This window comes from Hibiscus syriacus, unplaced genomic scaffold, assembly GCF_006381635.1.
Source record: "Hibiscus syriacus cultivar Baekdansim isolate YM2019G1 unplaced genomic scaffold, ASM638163v2 tig00112428_pilon, whole genome shotgun sequence".
In the NCBI taxonomy this organism is placed as follows: Eukaryota; Viridiplantae; Streptophyta; class Magnoliopsida; order Malvales; family Malvaceae; genus Hibiscus; species Hibiscus syriacus.
This window is the reverse complement of record NW_024063329.1, coordinates 204,627-227,070: the sequence shown is the minus strand read 5'-3', so window position 1 is coordinate 227,070 and position 22,444 is coordinate 204,627. Positions and strand designations below refer to the sequence as shown.

At 35.9% G+C, this 22,444-nt stretch overlaps 1 protein-coding gene across 1 annotated transcript; it reads left to right on the top strand.

Moving 5' to 3' along the window:
- Positions 1-20,375: 20,375 nt before the first annotated feature.
- Positions 20,376-22,290, top strand: LOC120179534 (purple acid phosphatase 8-like). The gene is made up of 6 exons (XM_039185111.1): positions 20,376-20,630; positions 20,855-21,011; positions 21,125-21,238; positions 21,330-21,457; positions 21,520-21,716; positions 21,914-22,290. The coding sequence occupies exons 1-6, from the start codon at positions 20,460-20,462 to the stop codon at positions 22,128-22,130; spliced, it is 984 nt and encodes a 327-aa protein (XP_039041042.1). The 5' UTR covers positions 20,376-20,459; the 3' UTR covers positions 22,131-22,290.
- Positions 22,291-22,444: the final 154 nt, after the last annotated feature.

The following is a 22,444-nucleotide window of genomic DNA, read 5'->3' as shown; positions in this document are numbered from 1 at the left end:
TGAGTTCTCTATTTGTTGGATAAATCTTTGTACATTTAGTGTGTGTGTATGTATGTATGTATGTATGTATGTATGTATTAATTGTTTCCATTGATGTCATAGTTAATATTTCCTCCATTGGTGTTCATGTCATCATGGAGAACCTCTCATCTCTCTGTTAAGGTTTCTATTGCTTCTCCATGTTCAACAATAGCCTCGGAAACCTCATCGATTCTTCTTTCGAGTTCTTTGACATATTCATCTGGAATCTCAAAGACTGACGACTTCGTTGGCTTTCGAAATGCCGTATTCCTTACAAAATTCGAGATATCGGGAAAGTTTTTCTACTTGTCTCTTTGCCTTCCGAAGAAATATCAAGGGCCATGGCTGCTTCTGGTTTACCTAGTGAATGTGCTTCCAATAAGACCTTTGCAATCTCACTGCGTATTCTACTATAAACATCGTGTATCGCCCAAAGTTCAGCTTGAAGAGGTGATGCAATGCCTATGGGACGGGAGAAGCTAGAGATCCAAGCTCCACTTTCATTCCTGAATGCTCCACCAATCAAGCTCCTACCATTAGAGAGGTTAACAGAGCCATCCGTATTGAGGGCTATCCAGCGTTGGGGAGGACTCGGCCACTGGGCGGGAGAAGGGTGGTTTTTGCTTCTGTTAAGGGGTGTGGAAGAACTATGCAGGTGGTAATGATTGGCCCAAACAGCAGCCTTCTGGATGATTGAGGGAGGAGTGCGAACGCCATTAAAGACAAAACCATTCTTGCTTTTCCAAATGCTCCAGAGGAGGGAGGCGAACAGAAGTTTCCAGGAGTGTTTGCGTTATTCAGGGATGGGGAGTTTACATGAGAACACACATTGGTGAGCAGCCAGTTGTGAAGATCCGAGGTCCATAAGTGAGATTGGTAGGAGGGGGAGGACATGGCGCCAAACAGCAGCTGCATGGGAGCAGTCTCTGAGCACGTGGATAATGGTTTCTTGAGTGGAGCCGCACAGATTACAAGCAGGGACATTGGAGAGTAAGCGTTTGAAATGCTCCATGTAAGTCATGCTTTTCTGTTGAGAAGCTAACCAAAGAAGAACCCGGATTCGTTGGGGGACAGGGAGGCGCCAATAACGATTCCATTTTGCATCAGTTTCATTCCAACGATGGGTGGCGAGCACCTTGTACGCAGAACTAACTTCAAATTTATTATTAGCTGAATTTAGTGATGATACTATGTTTGTAGGAAGTAACCGGGAGTCCTGGTAGCTGAATTCAGGCTATTACCTTGCTCAGATAGGGCTGGGGTGTAGAGAAGTCAACAGTCCAGGGCTCTATCGTGAGGTAGTGGCCCAAAACCGACCATGGACCATCCTATAATACCTTCAAATAATCTCTATGGGTTCAGAAGGTGACGAGGTAGTAATCTTTATCGATATCCATCAATTTGAATGGTTGGAAGGGTTTCCAGAGATCATACATCTTGTTTCGAAGGGTGGTGTAGCCTATACGTCGCCCTAAGAGTTTAACAACCACTGTTTGATCAAAGCTCTTGGCATTAAGGGTTTGGATACGCTAAGAGAATACGATAAATATTATCCCGTCAACGACCGAGCGAGTAACATCGCCATCAAGGATATTTATGTCTTCGTCTTCAATGGTTTCCTCTTTAAGGGAAGGAATCGAAGACTTGCCCGCTATGAGTTTGTCTTTATAAGATATCGCATGAAGGTTGCTATTAGTGGTCGAAGGCGGATTAGGAGGGGACGGGTAAAAAAGGTAGAAGGGTTATTAACCGCCATTGGGGGCATTGTCGTCCGAAGGTTCCTCATCGAGACGGTGAAGCTCTTTGGGGTTAGGGGTCGCTAGGGTTGGAGGGATCGCTTGTGTTTTCAGAGGGGATCATTGTAGGGTTTCTTAGATTACTCAATTTTAATTCATGTAATATTACTGAACTATAAATTTGTTGAATGTCAATTGATTAAAAATTAGGGTAAATTATGTATTTAGTACTTAAGCTATTGATTTTGATCCGTTTTAGTACCTAAAATTTCTATTTTTTAAAACAATACATAATATTTAGTTTTTATTTTATTTTAATACCTCACAATTAAAACTTAACGTTTCATTTTTATGGATAAATTACATCATTCGTAACTCAACTTTCAACTCACTCCTATTTTGGTATTAAAGTTTAAAATTTTTTAATTTTATTCAAATTGTTCCTATTTTAATCAGTCTATTTTATTTATTAATAATTTTTGTGACATGACATTTGTTAATATTATTTTATTAATATATAATTAAAAATAAAAATAAATAAATTTGAAATTCAGAGTGATTGAATTAGGAGTAATTTGAAAAATTAAGTAATTAAATTAAAAAACATAAAATTTAGTGACCAAAATAGGATTGAGAGCATAGTTGAGTGATGAATGATGCAATTTACCAATGAAAAATGTGTCACGTGCAAATCACCCATTAAGTTTTTAACGACGAGATACTAAAACAAAACAAAAACTAAACGTTAGGCATGATATTGAAAAAATTAAAAGTTTTAAGTACTAAAACATATCAAAACTAACAATTTAGATTCTAAGCGCATAATTTAACCTAAATATTATATAGTTAACCAATTATATTACAAGCATGATTCATGAAGAAATTAGTTAGTCATCAAAGCACTGATTAATTAGTGGAATTCATTGATCTTTATTTCATCTGGAAAACATCCCATATTTATATGTTACTGTTGCCTTCAAGGTTTCCAATGTTCCTCTATGTTTAACAATGACATCGTCTTTCTCTCTTACGCCTATTGCCATTTGGTTCCTGTATGTCTTGTCCGAAACCCCATCGATTCTTCTTTTGAGATCTTCGACATCTTCCTCCGGAATATCGATAACAGTGACGAATTCGATGGCTAAATTCGTTACAAAATTCGAGATATCGGGAAAGTTTTTCGCTTTGTCTCTTTGCCTTCCGAAGAATCTCAAGGGCCATGGCTGCTTCTGGTTTACCTAGTGAATGTACTTCCCCTAAGACCTTTTCAATCTCACTGCGTATTTTACTATAAACATCGAAGATCTCGTCGACAACACACTCCATGGCCTCGAAAACTACAGGAACCTTCATGTTATCGGCTCGTGGCCTAATCTTAAGCAACAAATCAAGCAAAAATTGCCATTTCCGAACCATCAACGGACTATCCTCGGCATATTTGTTCTCTTCCTTGAGCCAAATGGCACCTCTTTGATCGAGAAATGCAAAGTACTGACGAACAAAAAGATCGAAACCGCCTGTCTTGCTTAACCTCGAATGCCCGTCGCTGAACCTCGACAAATCGAACGGCAAATGGCCGATCTTTTTAACGGCCGGGTTCTTACAATGAACAAGATCATGCATGAGCAACAACCCTTTGATCGCCACCACCATCAACTCGAAAACTCTTTCGGCATTCCTTTTAACGGAGCAGTGTTCATCATGATTTGTGGCCTTGATGATGGCAGCCTCGAAATCATGATTCATATGTGATCTTTTAGCTGAAAAATAGGCGGCGACTATGCTTTTCTTGTCTTTGATGCCACCGGCGGCCCTCTTCAACATACTCATTTTTACAGCGTTGAAAATTGAAATCGTCGGCAAAAGAGGGAGGGATATGAAGCAGTGGATTTAGGGTGACGAACTCCCTTATATGAAGCTTTAGGATAGTTGTAACTACGTCAAGTTCTTGGTTCGTTTGTTCATATGAGTTATTGGTTCAACAAAACTGAAGAACCAACCCTCAATATTTGGAGTTCGCAGTTATCAGTTACAACATAAAGCAGCTAATATTTAGGGTTTTGGTGTTGGCTCTTCTTCTCTTTGAGTTATCGGTTCTTTTTTCACCTCCTCCGTCGCAACAACGTTGTCACTCATCCGATAATTTTCCCGAACTTCCATTGCAATTTTTCTAGTCGCAATTATTGCAATAACATCTCCACCTATCCCATCACTTTTCTCTCTCTTCACTCGTCTCTCTCACAAGCGTTTGACGTTAATTATTAGTTTCGACTTCCACTCGTTCATCGAAAACCTAGTAAGCGGAGTGCGACGACGTTCTAACACGCAACTAGTCTCACAATTGTTCGCCCAACATCACATTGTAAGGGGTCGACGAAAGGTGTGTGGTTGACATGTAGAAGCCATGGCGACGGTTGAGAAAAATAGGCGTTGACGACGATCGAGTTTTGTGAGAGGGATTTTGAGATTTTAGGTTGGAGCAAATTGAAAATTTTCAAAAGTCGGTAATTTTTTAAAATTATTTTAAAGTAAGATCAATCTGATAGAATGTGTAAATTTTAATGACTAAAATTGTTATTATACCATGTAATTTCACTACTTCTCTTGAGTCAACCTACTGGCAAGTGACCAAACAAAAACAAAAACAAAACGAACGCTACTATAATTGTGAAAAAACAATAGTTGAGTGATCAAATTAAAAATACAATACTAAGTGGGTGACTAAATAGATAGTTTAGCCAAAACAATTAATCATATGTACCGAATGAAACGACTAAATATACCTTGAATTCCCCACACGTATTTTCCTTCAAGAATGTGGATTGATGGTCAAATTCATGGACCACATATCAAAACATACGAAATTATTGAATATATAGCTATCGATATTAATATTAGACAAAATATTTGACCGTCCATTGGACCGTACAGGGTTAAAGATTTTGTATTCTATATAATTCCACATATTTATATATTTAAATTATATTAATATTGTACAAACCAAACGACCTCGGTGATAAAAGAATCGTTATTATTCTTTGATATCACGGGTTCGAACACTAGAAATACTAAAGGTGTGAACGTTTAATGTCAAATGATTAAGAACAATTTTTGAACATATATTATCTTATACTTACCACATATTAATATTCTTTTATTTTTCACTTCGATTGATAATCATATTGTCTCAATAATATAATAATTATTTTATAATTAATTTTTGAGTAATTTAATCTTTAAATTTATTAATATAATAATATTTTATTATATACAAAATTTTAAACTTGTTTAGTATCTTTATCATGTTAGATTTAAAATAACCTTACTATCAATATTTTATAATTACGACATATACATCTTACATATATATTATTGTTCAAATTTAAAACCTCTAAAAAGAATAATATTTTCTTTTACTACTAGGATCGTTTAATGAGTTTAATTATAAAGTTATTTAATTTTACATTATGTATATCTTATATAGATAGAAACAAATATAAATATGCGTAATGGGTAGGAGAGATGATAGAGCCTCGTTAAAAACACAACTTGTAATACTCAACTTTGCCACTAATGCATGCACTTTTAGGTGGTGTTTGGATGGAGGAATGTGGGATTCTCATTGGAATAGAATTAACATTCTCTTGTTTGGTTAGGCCGGGAATCCCATTCCCGGTAATGAAAGATTACTAATAGTGGATTTTTTGGGGTATATTACCGGGAATGTCATTATCTCAATTTCCTTAGGTATTGTTGGATTACCGACGTTTTGGATTAAAATGCGCTTAATTTTTTATTTTTTTTAAAAAAATATTCTTCTTCTGTCATTGAATGATAAAAATTCTACGAAGGTTAAATTACAAATTTATCCTTAAATTATTTTAGATTTAAAAAAATCTATAATTAAAATTTTATATGAAGTTCAGGGATTAAAATTTTACCATTTCATTAAACTTTTTTTATATTTTTAATTTGTAAAAAAATTATAAATATTATGAATTTAAATTTTTTAAAGAAAATATATAAATATTTTTCAACTTGTAATATTATACAAATATATAATAAAGACAATTTGGTCAAATATACATTCCAATAATCTTTTATTCCTTTAACCAAACACGGTAATCTTGCATTCATGCTAAGCCAACCAAACACAAAATACAACATTCACAGTAATCTTATTCTCTGATAATCTTACATTCTCACTAGTAATCTTACATTCCGTGAACAAAACGTACCCTTACAAGACTACACAACCCCTCTATTCATGTGGATTGCTCCTAACCTTGCATCTTGATAGTACTATGCTCACAACCAAGTCAAATAAAGGAGACGCACCTGATGGCTATGGGCAAAAACTGCTTGGTCCAATCAACGATGGAGCTTCACAAGCATTACTCCAGGGAGTGAGCTTGATATACATCTTAGATAGCAATGACACAGTCTTACATCGAAAGCGAACTCACACAGCCTGTGAAAACATGTGAACCCACCACGATCAAACGCCATGATTGGTAGTGGCATCACCGAACCCACCAGAAATACGACATGCTTGGTCTTTTAGTTCAAGCCATATATGTACAGCAGATTGGAAGAGACCCTGGAGACCCAAAAACCAGCTTACTATAGCCTCAAATGTTCAATCCACTAATGCTTACCGCTAATTCCCGAAAAATCTGCTCAACACTGTCAAAACAGTATCACTTTAACGATGCACATTCATAAGATTAGGGGCACAGACACTGAAACTTCTATTATTGAAGAGGATTTCATTTCGGTACACCAAAATCGTCCATACGATAGCATAGAATGTCATTCTCCACACCAGTTTTGAGGACACTCTGATTGGTTGATTTTCCCACAGTAAAATGAGATCTCGGACATTACCTGGAATCACGAGATTAGTTCTCCATTGCGAGCAGAACCTTTGCCATATCCTCCACACAACCGGACAATGACAGAAGAGATGGATAACTGATTCGTTTTCTTCACGACACCACACGCACGTACGGGGGGCCACGACCGTAACGCCTCTAGCTGCTAACTCAACAAGCATCGGGATTCTTTGATAAGCCACCTTCCACACGAAAGCTTCAATACTTGTTAGCTCTATTCAATACTTGGTTAAACTCCTCCCAAACCCTGAGTTCCCAAACAAATAGATTTCTCAAATCAACAGACCATACCCATTCTCCATTACGAACCTAGCCAAACTCCGCAACTGTGTCACTTTTGTTTAAAGCCACTCCAAAGATTTTCGGAAACGATGATTTTAACGAAGAAACTTCAGTCCAACGATCGTTCCAAAAATAAATGCGACTTCTGTCCCCCAACACCCTTTCCTGTAAAATGATCGTCCGACTTACTCAACGGGGCTGTAATATTCCTCCACACACACGAGGACTTTTTCGGGTTTGCGGCTTTGGGAACAAGCGACAACTGATCCAAGTTGTATTTAGCCACCAACACTGTTAAGTGTTGTCTTGTTAACATTTATCGTAGCAGCTAAAATGAATCTTAAAACAAATGGTATAATTACACACGTAGTCCTCAATATTTACACATCCTGTCAATATAGTCCTGATTTTAATTCAATTAAATAAATTTAATTTCCAATTATATGGTGGTGACACATGTCACTACAAATTGGAGGATATTTTTCTTAATTTTAATTAATTTATTTTGTACCTAATCGGGTGACTTTATTGGCAATATTTTAGTTAAGTAATCTGATTGATGAAATTAAAAGGCGGATACTCAACATGAAAGTTCCAATTATATGGTGGTGACACATGTCACTACATTGGAGGATATTTTTCTTAATTTTAATTAATTTATTTTGTACCTAATCGGGTGACTTTATTGGCAATATTTTAGTTAAGTAATCTGATTGATGAAATTAAAAGGCGGATACTCAACATGAAAAGGAATAATAGTTAAATGGTTATAGATATAGTTTACCCTTAAATTAAAGAGACTAGCTCAATTAAAAAAATTAAAAAAAACATTTCAAAACAACAACAAATTTTATTATGAAACATATTTTTTATTAATTTTTGATAAGTATAAATCAATATTTGTTTAAAAATAACTCTAAATTTTTTAAATTTAAAGGCTTACACTCCTCATATCTATAGTACTCGAACCCAAATTTTTAAAGAATAACAATAATTCCTATATTACGGAGATTGCTTATTTCGTTCTATTACGAAAGGCATTTATTAGTGGGAAAGGCAAGTAAAATGAGATCCCACGAGTTGACACACTGCAAAGTCATAAGCCAATTGGTTGTTGTAACGTTGTTTATAGATACGATATTTTTCAGATATGTTTTTGAATAGGAGAATGAGATAGACGGAAAAATGATCACGTGTGATAGTCTTAATATATAGTTAAAAAAAAGATTATCGGTTTTATTATTATTTAAATAATAAAATTAGTAAAATATTATTAGAAACATTATTATTTCTATTGGTTTTGTTATTATTGGCGTTTTACTGGTTTTGTTAACCGGTTTTGTTATTTTTTATACCGATTTTGTTATTGTTAAACATTTTACCGGAAATGTTAAAAAATATTGATGTTTTAGATATAAATAATAATGTTTTAGGTAATTTTTTTACCGATTTTATTATTTAAATAATAACAAAAAGAGAAAATCGCCTCAGTGACCAAAAAAAAGTTATAATATACGATTTTAACCAACTTTTTTTGGATTTGCCAAAATGACCAACAAAATCGCAACGCGAAATAAAAATCGCAACGCGATCCCCAGAATCGCAAATCAGTTTTCCAAAATCGCAACGCGATCCCCAGAATCGCAAATCAGTTTCCAAATCGCAACGCGATCTTGAAATCGCAATGCGATAGTACAAATTCGCATTGCGATTTTCCAAAATCGCAACGCGAATATGAAAATCGCAACGCGAACACATAAATCGCAACGCGTATCCGTAAATCGCAACGTATATCCGTATATCGCAACGCGTATCCGTAAATCGCAACGATAATACATAAAATCGCAACGCGTATCCGTAAATCGCAACGCGATATTTAAAGCGCCATTATAATCGCTACGCGTATTTTATTTTCAAATTACAAAAACCAATATTAAGACAAAATCCCGTAATCGCAACTCATAACCTAAAACCTAAAATCACAACTCAGTCCCATCTCCATCTCTCACTCTCTACGGCGAAGAAATCCGTCCCCATCTCCGAAGATTTCCGTCCCCATCTCCGGCGAAATCCCTCACAACCATTCACGGTCAGAAATCCCTCACAATATTCAGAAATGGAAAATCAACCTCCGAGGGTTAGTTTTTTTAATTATTTTTATTTTGAAATGTTTGCATTATTGTAGGTTTTTTCATATTGAAACTGATGATAAGTTTACTGGTCATTTCAATAATAGATTACCATTTCACTTAGATTCATTTCGCGTTACGATTCTGTCGTGCGATTTTCATTTCGCGTTGCTATTCTCTCGTTGCGATTTTCAAGTTAGTATTTGTCTTTGTCTTTGTTCTGTCTTTGGTTGAAGTAATGCATCCATTCAAGTTTCAATTTGCAGAAGTCGCAACGAGATAAATGAAAATCGCAACGAGAGAATGACTGTCGCAACGAGAAATGAAAATCGCAACGAGAGAATCGCAACGCGAAATGAAAATCGCAACTAGAGAATCGCAACGCGAAACCAAAATCGCATTGCGATTTTCATTTCGCGTTGCGATTCTCTCGTTGCGATTTTCATTTCGCGTTGCGATTCTCTAGTTGCGATTTTCATTTCGCGTTGCGATTCTCTCGTTGCGATTTTCATTTCAACCAAAGACAAACAGTGTTGCAAATTTTAGTTTCAAGAATAAACTACTACTTTTTTGTTTATTGTTTTTGGTATATCTTCACAGTGTAGTTTTTGGTATATCTAACTTGTATGTTTATTGTTTTTGTAGCAATTTTTTTCGGCTCAATTGACCTTGAGAATAAAGTCAGCCTGGCCCTACAATTGCTTCGAAGCTTTCACCTGCTCAAAGACAATTGTTTGAGGAAACCTGCTTCGGGCCATGGCTGAGAGTACAGCATCCGGTGGAGATGCTAATTTGACCCATTTGTGGCTTCAGACCATGACATCAAATCTACCCGACAGTATACAACGTGGTGAGGAAGAGATATGGTTTCATTTTCCACCAGCGTATACTTGTTTTGGGCGGAAGGAGTTCTGCTTAATCACTGGTCTACGATTCGGACACGATGATGTAGGCCGGTACACTCGTCATATCGCCCGCCCATCATGGTTATCCCGGGTTTTTTCCGGATGAGTCAATGGAGAAGCCAAACCTACATGTCGACGACCTGAAGAAATTGTTTAATAGAAAGCTGGTTTCACTCGATGGATGACGTCGATGTTGTCCGAGTATGCCTTCTACTACTTGTGTATGCCGGCTTTTTAGGCAGAGAGGCCAGACAACCTATTCATCGGGAGCTAATATTGGTAGAGGACCTGAATGCATGGAATCTGTTTCCGTGGGGTTCGTATATATGAAAGCTACCTGGACTAAGTTGTCGTCTGCCTTTGATGACCGCAAAAGTTTGCGGGGCGATGGGTCCAAATACACTTTGTCAGGCTTTGTTTGGGCCTTTAAGGTAAGAATTTCTATATAATGTTTCTAAAATTATAATTAATTATTTAACAATTACTAATTTTGTTATTATATTGTTTGTAGATTTGGATATTCGAGGCTTTCCCCAGCATGCGTACATATGCAATAAAAACGTCAATGATATTCCCAGGGCTATTTCCTGGAAGAGGAAAACTCTGTTGGATTGGGAAGACTTAATACCATATGCGACAATAATATGTAAGTTAACACAAATACTTTCATATAATATATAAACAAGTTATTAATAGTAGACGTTTAACTTTGTTTGAGTTTTTATATTTTAGGAGGCCAACATTCCATTACAAAGACTGACACCCACGGAGGAAGAGCTTGCCACTGATTGGTGGCAAGCTAGTCAGAGTTTTTTTGATGGCACGGATGATGAGCAGCATCCACTTCCTCCAATTCGAGAGCCATCACCTCACCTAGAGCCATCACCCGATCGACCCGACTATACACCTCTAGAACGAGAGCCATCACCTATCCCGTCACATCATCGAGCCTCTTCTCCACCATCACCTCATGATAGGCGACCGGCAAAGATGCCACGACTCCTATCTCCCTGTTCTCCACCTCCACCTCAACGGGATGAGTCAAGGGAGTTACGTGATGAGGTCAATGCCTTGCGTGAGGAGATCGTTACTCTACGCGATAACGATGGTGCATGGCGTGTGGAGGTGTCAACTTTACGTGGTGAGGTTGCCGCTCTACGTGAGATGATAGTATCGTTGCAGAATGAGGTTCATACTCTACGCAACGAGGTAAGTTTAAGATTTTCCATATTTAACTTAATGATAAATTTACTCGTAATTTCACTTAGATTAGCCATTTCACTTAGATTGCTTAGTAAATTTATTTGGTTGCTGCCAATTCTGCTAAACTGTGTATTCTTTAACACTGTGAAATAGTATTTGTCTTTGTTTTGTCTTTTGGTTGAAAGTAAATTTGTTCGGTTGCTGCCAATTCTGCTAAACTGTGTATTCTTTAACACTGTGAAATAGTATTTGTCTTTGTTTTGTCTTTTGGTTGAAAGTAAATTTGTTCGGTTGCTGCCAATTCTGCTAAACTGTGTATTCTTTAACACTGTGAAATAGTATTTGTCTTTGTTTTGTCTTTTGGTTGAAAGTAAATTTGTTCGGTTGCTGCCAATTCTGCTAAACTGTGTATTCTTTAACACTGTGAAATAGTATTTGTCTTTGTTTTGTCTTTTGGTTGAAAGTAAATTTGTTCGGTTGCTGCCAATTATGCTAAACTGTGTATTCTTTAACACTGTGAAATAGTATTTGTCTTTGTTTTGTCTTTTGGTTGAAAGTAAATTTGTTCGGTTGCTGCCAATTCTGCTAAACTGTATTCTTTAACACTGTGAAATAGTATTTGTCTTTGTTTTGTCTTTTGGTTGAAGTAATGCAATCCATTCAAGTTTCAATTTGCAGAAGAAGAAATAGTTTACTTTCGCAACACGAAACTTAAAATCGCAACGCGAAACCAAAATCGCAACGCGAAATCAAAATCGCAACGACAAGATCGCAACGCGAAACCAAAATCGCATTGCGATTTTCATTTCGCGTTGCGATTTTCATTTCGCATTGCGATTCTGTCGTTGCGATTTTCATTTCGCGTTGCGATTTTGGTTTCGCGTTGCGATTTTAAGTTTCGTGTTGCGAAAGTAAACTATTTCTTCTTCTGCAAATTGAAACTTGAATGGATTGCATTACTTCAACCAATAGACAAAACAAAGACAAATACTAACTTCAGGGTATTAGTTTGAAACATATTTTTCTTTGTTATCTGATGCATTTTGTGAACTATGATAGAATAATGACTTGGGTGAATACAATGCAAGTTTGAAACATATTTGTCTTTGTTTTCACTGTTTAAATATCATGTATGTTTATTTACTGATTTTTGTATTTAATTATTTAGCGGCCCGATAGAGTGGATGCTTTACGTCGGGTTATGCTTGCACGACGGAGTTCACGCATCAGACAGCGTGCACGTGCTATTAAGTCTCCGTACACCCCAATAGTGCGAAGACACCGCAAGAAGAAGCCCGACTCGCCTGTCATCCCTCAAGAGTCCACTCCTATCGTTGAAGAGGCCCCCCCCTATCATTCCTCGAGAGTCCCCTCCCACCGTTCAAGAGGCCACTGTCATCATTGAAGAGGTCCCTCCCACCATTCAAGAGCCCGATTCACATGGCGTCATATGTAGGCTTCTTGAGAAACCCTCTGACGTGCCGGACATGATGGATTCAAGTTGGCTCTCGTATGAGTTACCGGCCAGTACCATACCGGTATCTGAAGAGGAGAGGGATCAACTACCGGACACAATTCTGGATAACACCCTTTGGGCTAAGACCGCTGTTGATTTTTATCTACATGAGCAGAGCCAGGGGTGTTTCACTGACATATGCAAGCTCACCGATGATATCTATTTGTTGCTTGATCGGTCTTGGTGGGGCGTATTATTAGGGGTCGAAGACAATGGCTATTTCGATGGGGGGGTAAGTCTTATATTTTTCTTATATTTCAATTTGATTAATTTTTTTTTTAAATTTATGTAAGTCACTAATATATGTCTTTTTTGTAAAACAGCATATCGATGCGTGGGTGACACGTCTTCTAATAATAAGAAAACTTAAGAAAAATAAAAATATACGATATACAATTATGCCGACGTCTTTTCACGCCGTTCACTTGAAGAATGCACGAGATGAATCATTTGATTTGGGCAATGGACAAGCTAAACTTTATCCTGCATGGTGGGAGGTCGATAAGGTTAGTATTTATTTTAGATTGAGTTTAAAGGTTTTATGAAATAAGTGCGCAAATGAATGAATTATTACTTATGATTGCAGGTGTTTATCTCTGTTTTGGAACGTAAACATTGGATTCTCGTCGAGCTTCAGCTCCCATCCCTTAAGACAATAGTGTATGACAGCATGATAAATTACATATCATTGGCTGATTTAAGAGATGTTATTAAGGGATGGAGCTCTCATTTGGCTAAATTCTTGGATGCGATCAATTATTGGACTCGTTCTGGAAACAAGAAGCCAAAGAAGCTCAATATTACAGTTATTAGAGACGAGACCGCGCCACAACAAACGAGCGGAGCCAGAGTAGATTGTGGTCCTCTCGTATGCTTGGCGTTGGAGCGTTTGACGACGGGAAGCATCAAGTATCTACCTCCCACCGATAGAGATAGAGATAGAGCTGCAGTAGGCTTGTGGTTTCGGCATTATATGGCTAAATCGATATATACGAGACGCTGCCTACCTGCATCCGCGTTATAAAAATGTCCATAAACAATTGGTAAGTTTATATACTTTTGGTTTGAAAATGTTTGGTTAAGTACCTAGAATTCAATAATTTGCTGTTTGTAGGTTTTAGATGTGTAGAAAGTGTTGTTTGAGCAAATGTTTGGTTTCTGCAGGTTAATCTCAGAAGTGAACTGCGTGAAAATGATGTATGGCTGCAAAAGTTGATTCAATAGTTTAATTGATTGTTTTTTGATTGTTTAATTGATTTGTAAAAGTTGATTCAATAGTAGATGATCGGAAATAAGAATTATTGCTTATTTTTTGATTGTTTAATTGATTTGTAAAAGATGATTTGTAAAAGTTGATTTGTGTAATTGATGCGAATATAATTCTTATTTGTGCTTGTTTAATTGATTGAAATGTAATGGTTGATTTTGTTGATTTCAATCTGCATTATGTTGAAGGCAAAATTGACTATCGCAATGCGAAATGAAAATAGCAATGCGAAATGAAAATCGCAATGCGAAATGAAAATCGCAACGAGAGAATCGCAATGCGGAAATGAAAATCGCAACGGGAGAATCGCAATGCGATTTTAATTTCGCATTGCGATTCTCTCGTTGCGATTTTCATTTCGCATTGCGATTTTCATTTCGCATTGCGATTCTCTCGTTGCGATTTTCATTTCGCATTGCGATTTTCATTTCGCATTGCGATTTTCATTTCCGCATTGCGATTTTCATGTTGGGATTTTCATTTCGCATTGCGATTCTCTCGTTGCGATTGTAATTTCCGTGTTGCGATAGTCAAATGCATGCCTAATAGTGATAACAACTGAATAACAAGAGTTGGTTAAGTCAAAATGGTTGGCCTGAGTCATTAATTCAACTGAAAATGTTAAAAGTTCACACATAAAATCCACATAATACAACGTTTGCATTTAAAAATCACCTAAGTTAACAGTCCCAAAAGGTGAAGCCAATTGTGATTTTGATGAGGATCCATATTTTGGTAGAGGAAAAGATGATTTTGATGGCACTGGTGATCCACATGTCAACCTTGTATGACCACTTTCCTTGCACCGACTACATGTCGATCTCTTCTTCTCTTCACCCTTAGACGGTATACGATCGTGACTTTTTGGTCGGCCAGGTAGCCTTCTGTCCATGGCTGGTGGCAAAACTGTTTGTAAGTCATCTGGTATGTCCCACTCAGAAGGATGTGGAATAGGGTAGACAATCTCGGCATAAGTCTGTCGATAAACTTCTGTAGTGTAGCAATCCATAGCGTATGCGCTTGAATCATCTTGGTTTAAATGAAGAGCAACTTTTATAACATGGCCACACGGATAACCAGATGTTTGCCATTTCATACAACTACACGTCTTTGCATTTAGATCGACTAGCCCATTTAAGTTATTATCCAGTACTTGAAACAAAGTGTTTGAACATGGTTCAACTCTCCATGACGTTGACTTCACAACACGTTTCGTTATCTTTTTTTCAGTCCATGGTGTAACACGATGTTCCAATGTTCCTGTAAATTTAAATAAACAATACTTAGTAAATATATAAATATGATAAGTTACGAATTCAAAGAAATAATACCTGCATGGTTTCTTTTCTTGTAGTACCACTGTTGAATAGAGGCTCGAAAAAACTCCATTAACATAGTAATGGGTAATTTCCGGGAATGACGACTTAGAGCGTTGATTGATTCTGCACTATTAGACGTCATGAAACCATATCTTGCTCCAAGTTGATGTACTCTTGACCATCTTTCAAACCCGACATCTTCTAGTGTTTGAGCACACTGAGGCAAAACACGTCTTAAACAATTTATATGCTTATTGAAATCCACTTCCCGATAAGCTTTTACAGCCTTCCAGTATGTCCATTTGTGCTTTTTTATACCAGCAGACCTTGATTTTAGATTTCTATACAAATGAACACCACAAAGTCCATGAAAAGCATCTGGGAAACACCTTCTAACAGCGTTGTCAATTGAGTTTGCCCTATCGGATATGATTGTCAGATTGCTAATAGGACCTATGCAATCCCTAAGATGCCCCATAAACCATGTCCATGAATCAGAGGTTTCAGATTTGCCAACCCCGTAAGCTATTGGCAATATCCCATTGTTAGCATCCATGGCTACTGCTAATAAGTTTACTCCAAGGTATCGACCTTTCAAATGTGCTCCGTCAACTATAATAACTGGGCGCATGCAAGTAATAAACGAACGAATCTACAAAATAATATACAAGAAATATAATCATTTAAATGTGAAATGCATGTAACTAACAAAAATGAGTCAACAAAATTATATTGATTTACTAACCGTAGCACCAATGGCGATAAACAGCAACTCAAAGCGTCCATCTCTATCTGTTTTGATATGAGTTACCGACCCAGGATTTTTCAGCTTTAAATTGTGACAATAAGCCGGCAGTTGGGCAAACGATGCTTCTGGCGACCCCCTCAACAATTCCAAGGCATAACATTTGGCTCTCCAAGCTTGAGAATATGATATACTAATCTTGAACCGAGCATTCATGTCAGTCATAATTTCATGTCCCCGATATACCCTGCCATTCAAAAACATTAACTCAGCCAGAAAACCACCCAACACCTTTTTGTTTGCCTGTCTATGGTGAGGAAAAACTTGGGTTCTTGAACATGTATGTTTATCAATAAAAGTCCTAACTTGAAACATTTCGCAATCTTTTATTCTCTTTGCAATCATTCGCCACATACAGTTTTTGTCAATCATACACCTTGTTTCGAAACGATCTTTGCTTGATTTGTTAACTTTTAGTTGATAGCCATCTTCCACACATTTCGTATACAAAGCTATCTTCAAGTCTTCCTTTGTATCAAAACAATCATCTTTCTTGATACGAATAACTTTTGTGTAACAATCAACTGCTTTCTTTACCAACTCTTCTTCCGGTATCTGAAGTAATTCTGGCATATTCCAGTTATACGCCCGTGGCATTTTCTTTTCTTCGGGGATTTTTTCTTCTTCTTTTTCTTCTTCAGGATTATGAATTACAGAATGGATGTTCAACATGTTCATTCACAGTCGTAACTTCCTCCTCATTATCATCAACAATACATTCTTCGGCAACGGCTGTTTCATCATCAAAATTCGGGTATTGACCAATATCAAAATCATTACACGCAGGGTCTGTTTCTTCTTCTGAAACATCATCAAAATCCGTGTATTGACCAATATCAAAGTCCGGATATTGACCAAGACCAAATTTCGAATACTGACTAGTACTCACAATTTTTTTTGTTGGCTCATCATCGTCTAACTGGTCAATACGAAAACCGGAATTTGGTGCTGAAAGTTGATTGGGATTTGGATTAGAGAAAGGTTGTGGGTTTTGAGAAAAACTTAGTTGATTACTACCCGCTACTGACCCAACAATACTACTTCTAGGTTCAACAACATACAATGTAACATCATCTTGTGAAACACTAATGTAAGCAATGAATCGTTCAACATCTTCATTGTCGGTTAACAAATAAACTTTACCATTTCTCTGATAAGATAGCCTAAATCCACTTAGGGGCTCTAAATTCAATTTATTTGAAACACGTAGCATTAGAGTTTCATAAGTTAACTTTTGTAAAGACAATTTTAGTTGAAGATTCATGGGTAAAGGCATATATTGTAAAACACCATGAACATTATCCCATGACCCTCCAAAACACAAATCTATCCAAACATGATCAACATTAGATGATTTCATGGTTGTAAATTAATTTACTAAACAGACGAGCTGCGAAACTAAAACCTGTTGCCGGATTGGGAAGGATGTCGTTGGATATAGGAACGGATGTCGCCGGAGAGAGTGATAGATGGAGATGGAATGAGTTGCGATTTAGGGATTTAGTTTATGATTTCAGTGTTATATACCCAAAATTTCAGTGTTGTGATTTACAGATTCTCGTTGCGATTTACGGATTATCGTTGCGATTTACAGATTCTCGTTGCGATTTACGGATTATCGTTGCGATTTACGGATACGCGTTGCGATATACGGATACGCATTGCGATTTACGGATACGCGTTGCGATATACGGATACACGTTGCGATTTACGGATACGCGTTGCGATTTATGTGTTCGCGTTGCGATTTTCATATTCGCGTTGCGAATTTGTACTATCGCATTGCGATTTTCAAGAATCGCGTTGCGATTTTGGAAACTGATTTGCGATTCTGGGGATCGCGTTGCGATTTTTATTTCGCGTTGCGATTTTGTTGGTCATTTTGGCAAATCCAAAAAAAGTTGGTTAAAATCGTATATTATAACTTTTTTTTGGTCACTGAGGCGATTTTCTCTAACAAAAACGGTAATACATTTTTAGTTGTATATTAAGGGTGACGTACTGTATAACTTCCTACACAGACGGTGACATTAGGTTATTGAGGGAGACATTCGATTAGGATGAGCATGACACTCGAACTCAACGGATCGAGTTGACTTTTTTAAAAAAAGAATTTTGGGTTTGGGTTGAATTGGATCGTACTTTTAGATGTTGTGTTCGGGTCGGATTCGAGTTTAAGGTGAAAATTACTCGATCCGACCCGATGGGACCCAAAAATATAATTTTACCTTATATATTATGGATAGTTACAATAATATCTTTATATATTATTATTTTTTAATTAAATCCCTATTTTTATTGAACAAAAATAATATTTTTTAATAAATATATTATTTTGTATCAGTTGAACAAAAATAATATTACTTTGAAAAATCCTGTTTGGAGAAGCACTGCAAAACGAAGTAAAATATACATTTAAATAGGGTTGTTTATTCGGTTAAAACCGAACCGAATTAACTATAACCGAATTAATCAAAAAAATTATTTAACTGTTAACCGAACTTTTTTCGAAAATATTAACCGGATCGAATAAATTTCGGTTAATTTTCGAATTAACCAAAAAAATTAAAATTTTCTAATTTATATAAAAATTAAATGTTTTTTAATTAAAAAAAAGTTTATAATTAATTTAAATAATATATAATTATAAAATAAAAATTTCAGATAAATTTTTTAATTAATTAATATTGATTTAGGTTTAAAAGTTATTGTATCTTAAATTATTAATTGAGTTTTAAATGGTTTGGACTGAGCTCATATGTTATATATAATATGTTTAATATTTTTTAATTAAAAAAACAGTTTACAATTAATTTAAATAATATATAATTATAAAATAAAAATTTTATATAATTTTTTAATTAATTAATATTGATTTAAGTTTAAAAGTTATTGGATCTTAAATTATTAATTGAGTTTTAAATGGTTTGGGTTAAGCTCACATGTTATATATAATATATTTCATATTTAAAATTCAATTTCGGTTAATTCAGTTAATTAACCGATTTTGAACCGAATTAACCGTTAACCGAATTCTAAAATTTTTTTTAACCGTTAACCGATCGAACTAATTCGATTCGGTCGGTTATAATTCGAGTTCGATTATTTGAACACCCCTACATCTAAATATATTGTAACTCTAGAGGCTAAGACTATCAAAGCTTGGTCCAAAAGGTCGATTCTACAACGATGATGACCCGATAAATGTCGAGATTTAAACCTACATTATAAAAAGTAATATGACTTATTTTTAATCAAATGATTAATTAATAAATCTCTTTATATAATCTTTTTAAATTGTTAATTATTAAGAATTTCTCTCTCTCTTTTTTAAATGGTCCGACAGGCGACATGGACTATTCATGGCATTTACTCATTAGCAATAATTTTCAATCCAAAGCTGAGGCCAGTGGTGCCTGGAAATTTCCTAGACAGATGCTTTCTCCACAAACCTGCAGAATACAAACGGAGGATCATGATCAGTGACGGGTTCACATTTCGTGGATAAATAAATTTTCATCTTAAAATTTGAATTTTTTTCCGATTATTTATTTTGTTAATTATGTCTATAATAAAATTTTATTTATATCGACTCACATACAAATTTCTAGATCCGTTAATGGTGACGGTGATAAAGCCAACTAAGCAAAACCCAGTGATTAATTATTGGAGCTACTTTAATTGGAAAAGGAATGGGGCAATCAGACAGTTTTATAATATCCATCCATATCCACCACAGTGATCCAAATTGTATTATATCCAAATAATACAGTTCCATACAGCAGATTCCAATGAATTTCTCCAATGGAAGTGCATGCTGAATCGGATAACACTATGCCCTACAACCTCCCCAATCATCTAATATTTCGAACCGTTCATCGAAATAAATTCGAACATGAATTTTTTTGAATATGATTGTTTTATCCAACGACTGTCTAATTTAAAGTTGAGGAACGACAAGGAATAGACGCAATCGAAAATGTTATAAAAAATATAATATTTTCGTTTGTACCTTTCGTTAACATTAAATAGACTATCTTTCCTCGAACTCTCCCAAAAAAAAGACATAATAAATCGATGTTCCTACAAATTCACTGTTTTTTTTATCATTTGACGGAGACAAAGGAAGATACTTGGAAATTCCCCGCACGTATTGTCCTTCAAGAAAGTGGATGGTTTGTTTGGTTACTCAGAAATCCATGGACCACAAATCGAAACGTACTAAATTATTGAAGATATAGCTATCAATTATATATATATATATATATATATTATTTCGTTTAGTATAATCATATGTGTCAATAACACAATAAAACTTTTTTTTAATATTCGTCGGATTTATCAATTGTCGTATAACCATTGTTGTTTCGAAAAAAAAGGTATGAAGCTAAAGCTTGTATCGACGCTGACTGTCGGGTTGTTCGTGGTCTCGTGTGTGGCGGAGCTTCAACGCTTCGAACACGCCGCGAAACCAGACGGGTCGCTGAGCTTCTTGGTGGTCGGAGACTGGGGAAGAAGAGGACACTATAACCAATCTCAAGTTGCCCTTCAGGTGTTTCTCTTAAAACTGTTTTTATAAAAACTACAATATTCACGTGCATCAACTTATCATGCATGATTAACATACAAGTTTTCGTATCAAAATACATTTTTTATCGATCGAATTTAGCTCGGTTGATATTATTATCGATAAATCATATAAGAATATTAGGGTCAAGCATGTTTCGACCTTAATATCCTCTTATCTTCAAGTACTGATTTATTTATATGGTTCAGATGGGACTAATCGGGGAGAAAATCGGTATCGACTTCGTGATCTCGACCGGAGATAATTTTTACGGCAATGGACTAACCGGTGTCGGAGATCCAGCCTTCCATGAATCCTTCACTGATATTTACACAGCTCCCAGCTTGCAAAAACAGTGGTACACTGGTATTAATCTTCACTGATACTGTTCTTTAAAAAAATTAACATTTTAACCGAAATAACTGTCGATGTTACATAATAAGATTAAAGATTAAATTTTGAATCCATTTCGATTGCAGTTTTGGGTAATCATGATTATAGGGGCAACGTTGAGGCTCAATTAAGTCCCATTCTTAGAAAGATAGATAGCAGATGGCTTTGTTTGAGATCTTTTATCCTTAATGCTGGACCTGGTAATCAAGCTTTTACATATGCAAATACATATATATATATATATTATTTTTAACACATTTTTAATATTTTTTTCTCATGATTTGTTGGCAGAAATGGCTGAATTTTTCTTTGTAGACACTACACCATTCGTGTCCAAGTACTTCACTGACCCACAAGGCCATGTTTATGACTGGAGAGGCATACTCCCGAGAAGGAAGTACCTCAACAGAATTTTGATGGTAACCTTTTTTTTTAATTATGGCGTGTTCGAATATGTATTTGATACGAATATATCATACAGGAAGTGGAATCGGCTCTGAGAGAGTCGTCAACGACGTGGAAAATAGTGGTGGGACACCATCCGATCATGAGTGCCGGACACCACGGGAACACCGACGAGCTCTCCGATGGTCTTCTTCCACTACTTCAGGCGTACGAAGTTGATCTTTACATCAATGGACATGACCATTGCTTGGAGCATATAAGCAGCAGTGAGAGGTACACATACATACATACATACATACATACATACATACATACATACATACATACATACATACATACATACATACATACATACATACATACATACATACATACATACATACATACATACATACATACATACATACATACATGTATGTACAATTGTACATGCTATTATACTAAAGAGTGTTTGTTGACTATGCTGGTAGTGGGATTCAATTTATGACAAGTGGAGGGGGATCAAAGGCATGGAGGGGAGATGTTGCGACGTGGAAGAATCCACAAGAGATGGAATTTTATCACGACGGACAAGGGTTCATGTCGGTGGAGATGAGAGGTACAGATGTGGTGGTTAAATTCTATGATGTTTATGGTAATGTTCTGCACAAATGGAGCACTTCCAAGCAGCTGGCTTTCGCTGTCTAGGGGAAGAGTTTCAACTAATTAAACCACCTTTGATTTGTGGCAATGGGTAAACGGCATCACCGACATGAAAATGATTGATAGAAACTTTGTTAATCATGCGGGACCTCTATGTAATACTTAGCCAATGATGGATCCATAAATATATTTTAAGGTGAACACATATATTAATCCCATGAAAATTTTTAGTGAATACAACTATTAAAATATATAAATATCCGAAGAAATATTAGATTTTAAAATGAGCATTTTTAACACTTAAATATATAAGAATTCTTTTCATCATCTCTTCCAACTCAATCTGTTATAAATGTTCT

Bases quoted from the DNA above. Each gene is read 5' to 3' on its own strand.
- LOC120179534 (XM_039185111.1), top strand. From the start codon at position 20,460: ATGAAGCTAAAGCTTGTATCGACGCTGACTGTCGGGTTGTTCGTGGTC. The intron at 20,631-20,854 runs GTGTTTCTCTTA...TATATGGTTCAG, and splicing joins AATCTCAAGTTGCCCTTCAG to ATGGGACTAATCGGGGAGAA. The intron at 21,458-21,519 runs GTAACCTTTTTT...TATATCATACAG, and splicing joins ACCTCAACAGAATTTTGATG to GAAGTGGAATCGGCTCTGAG.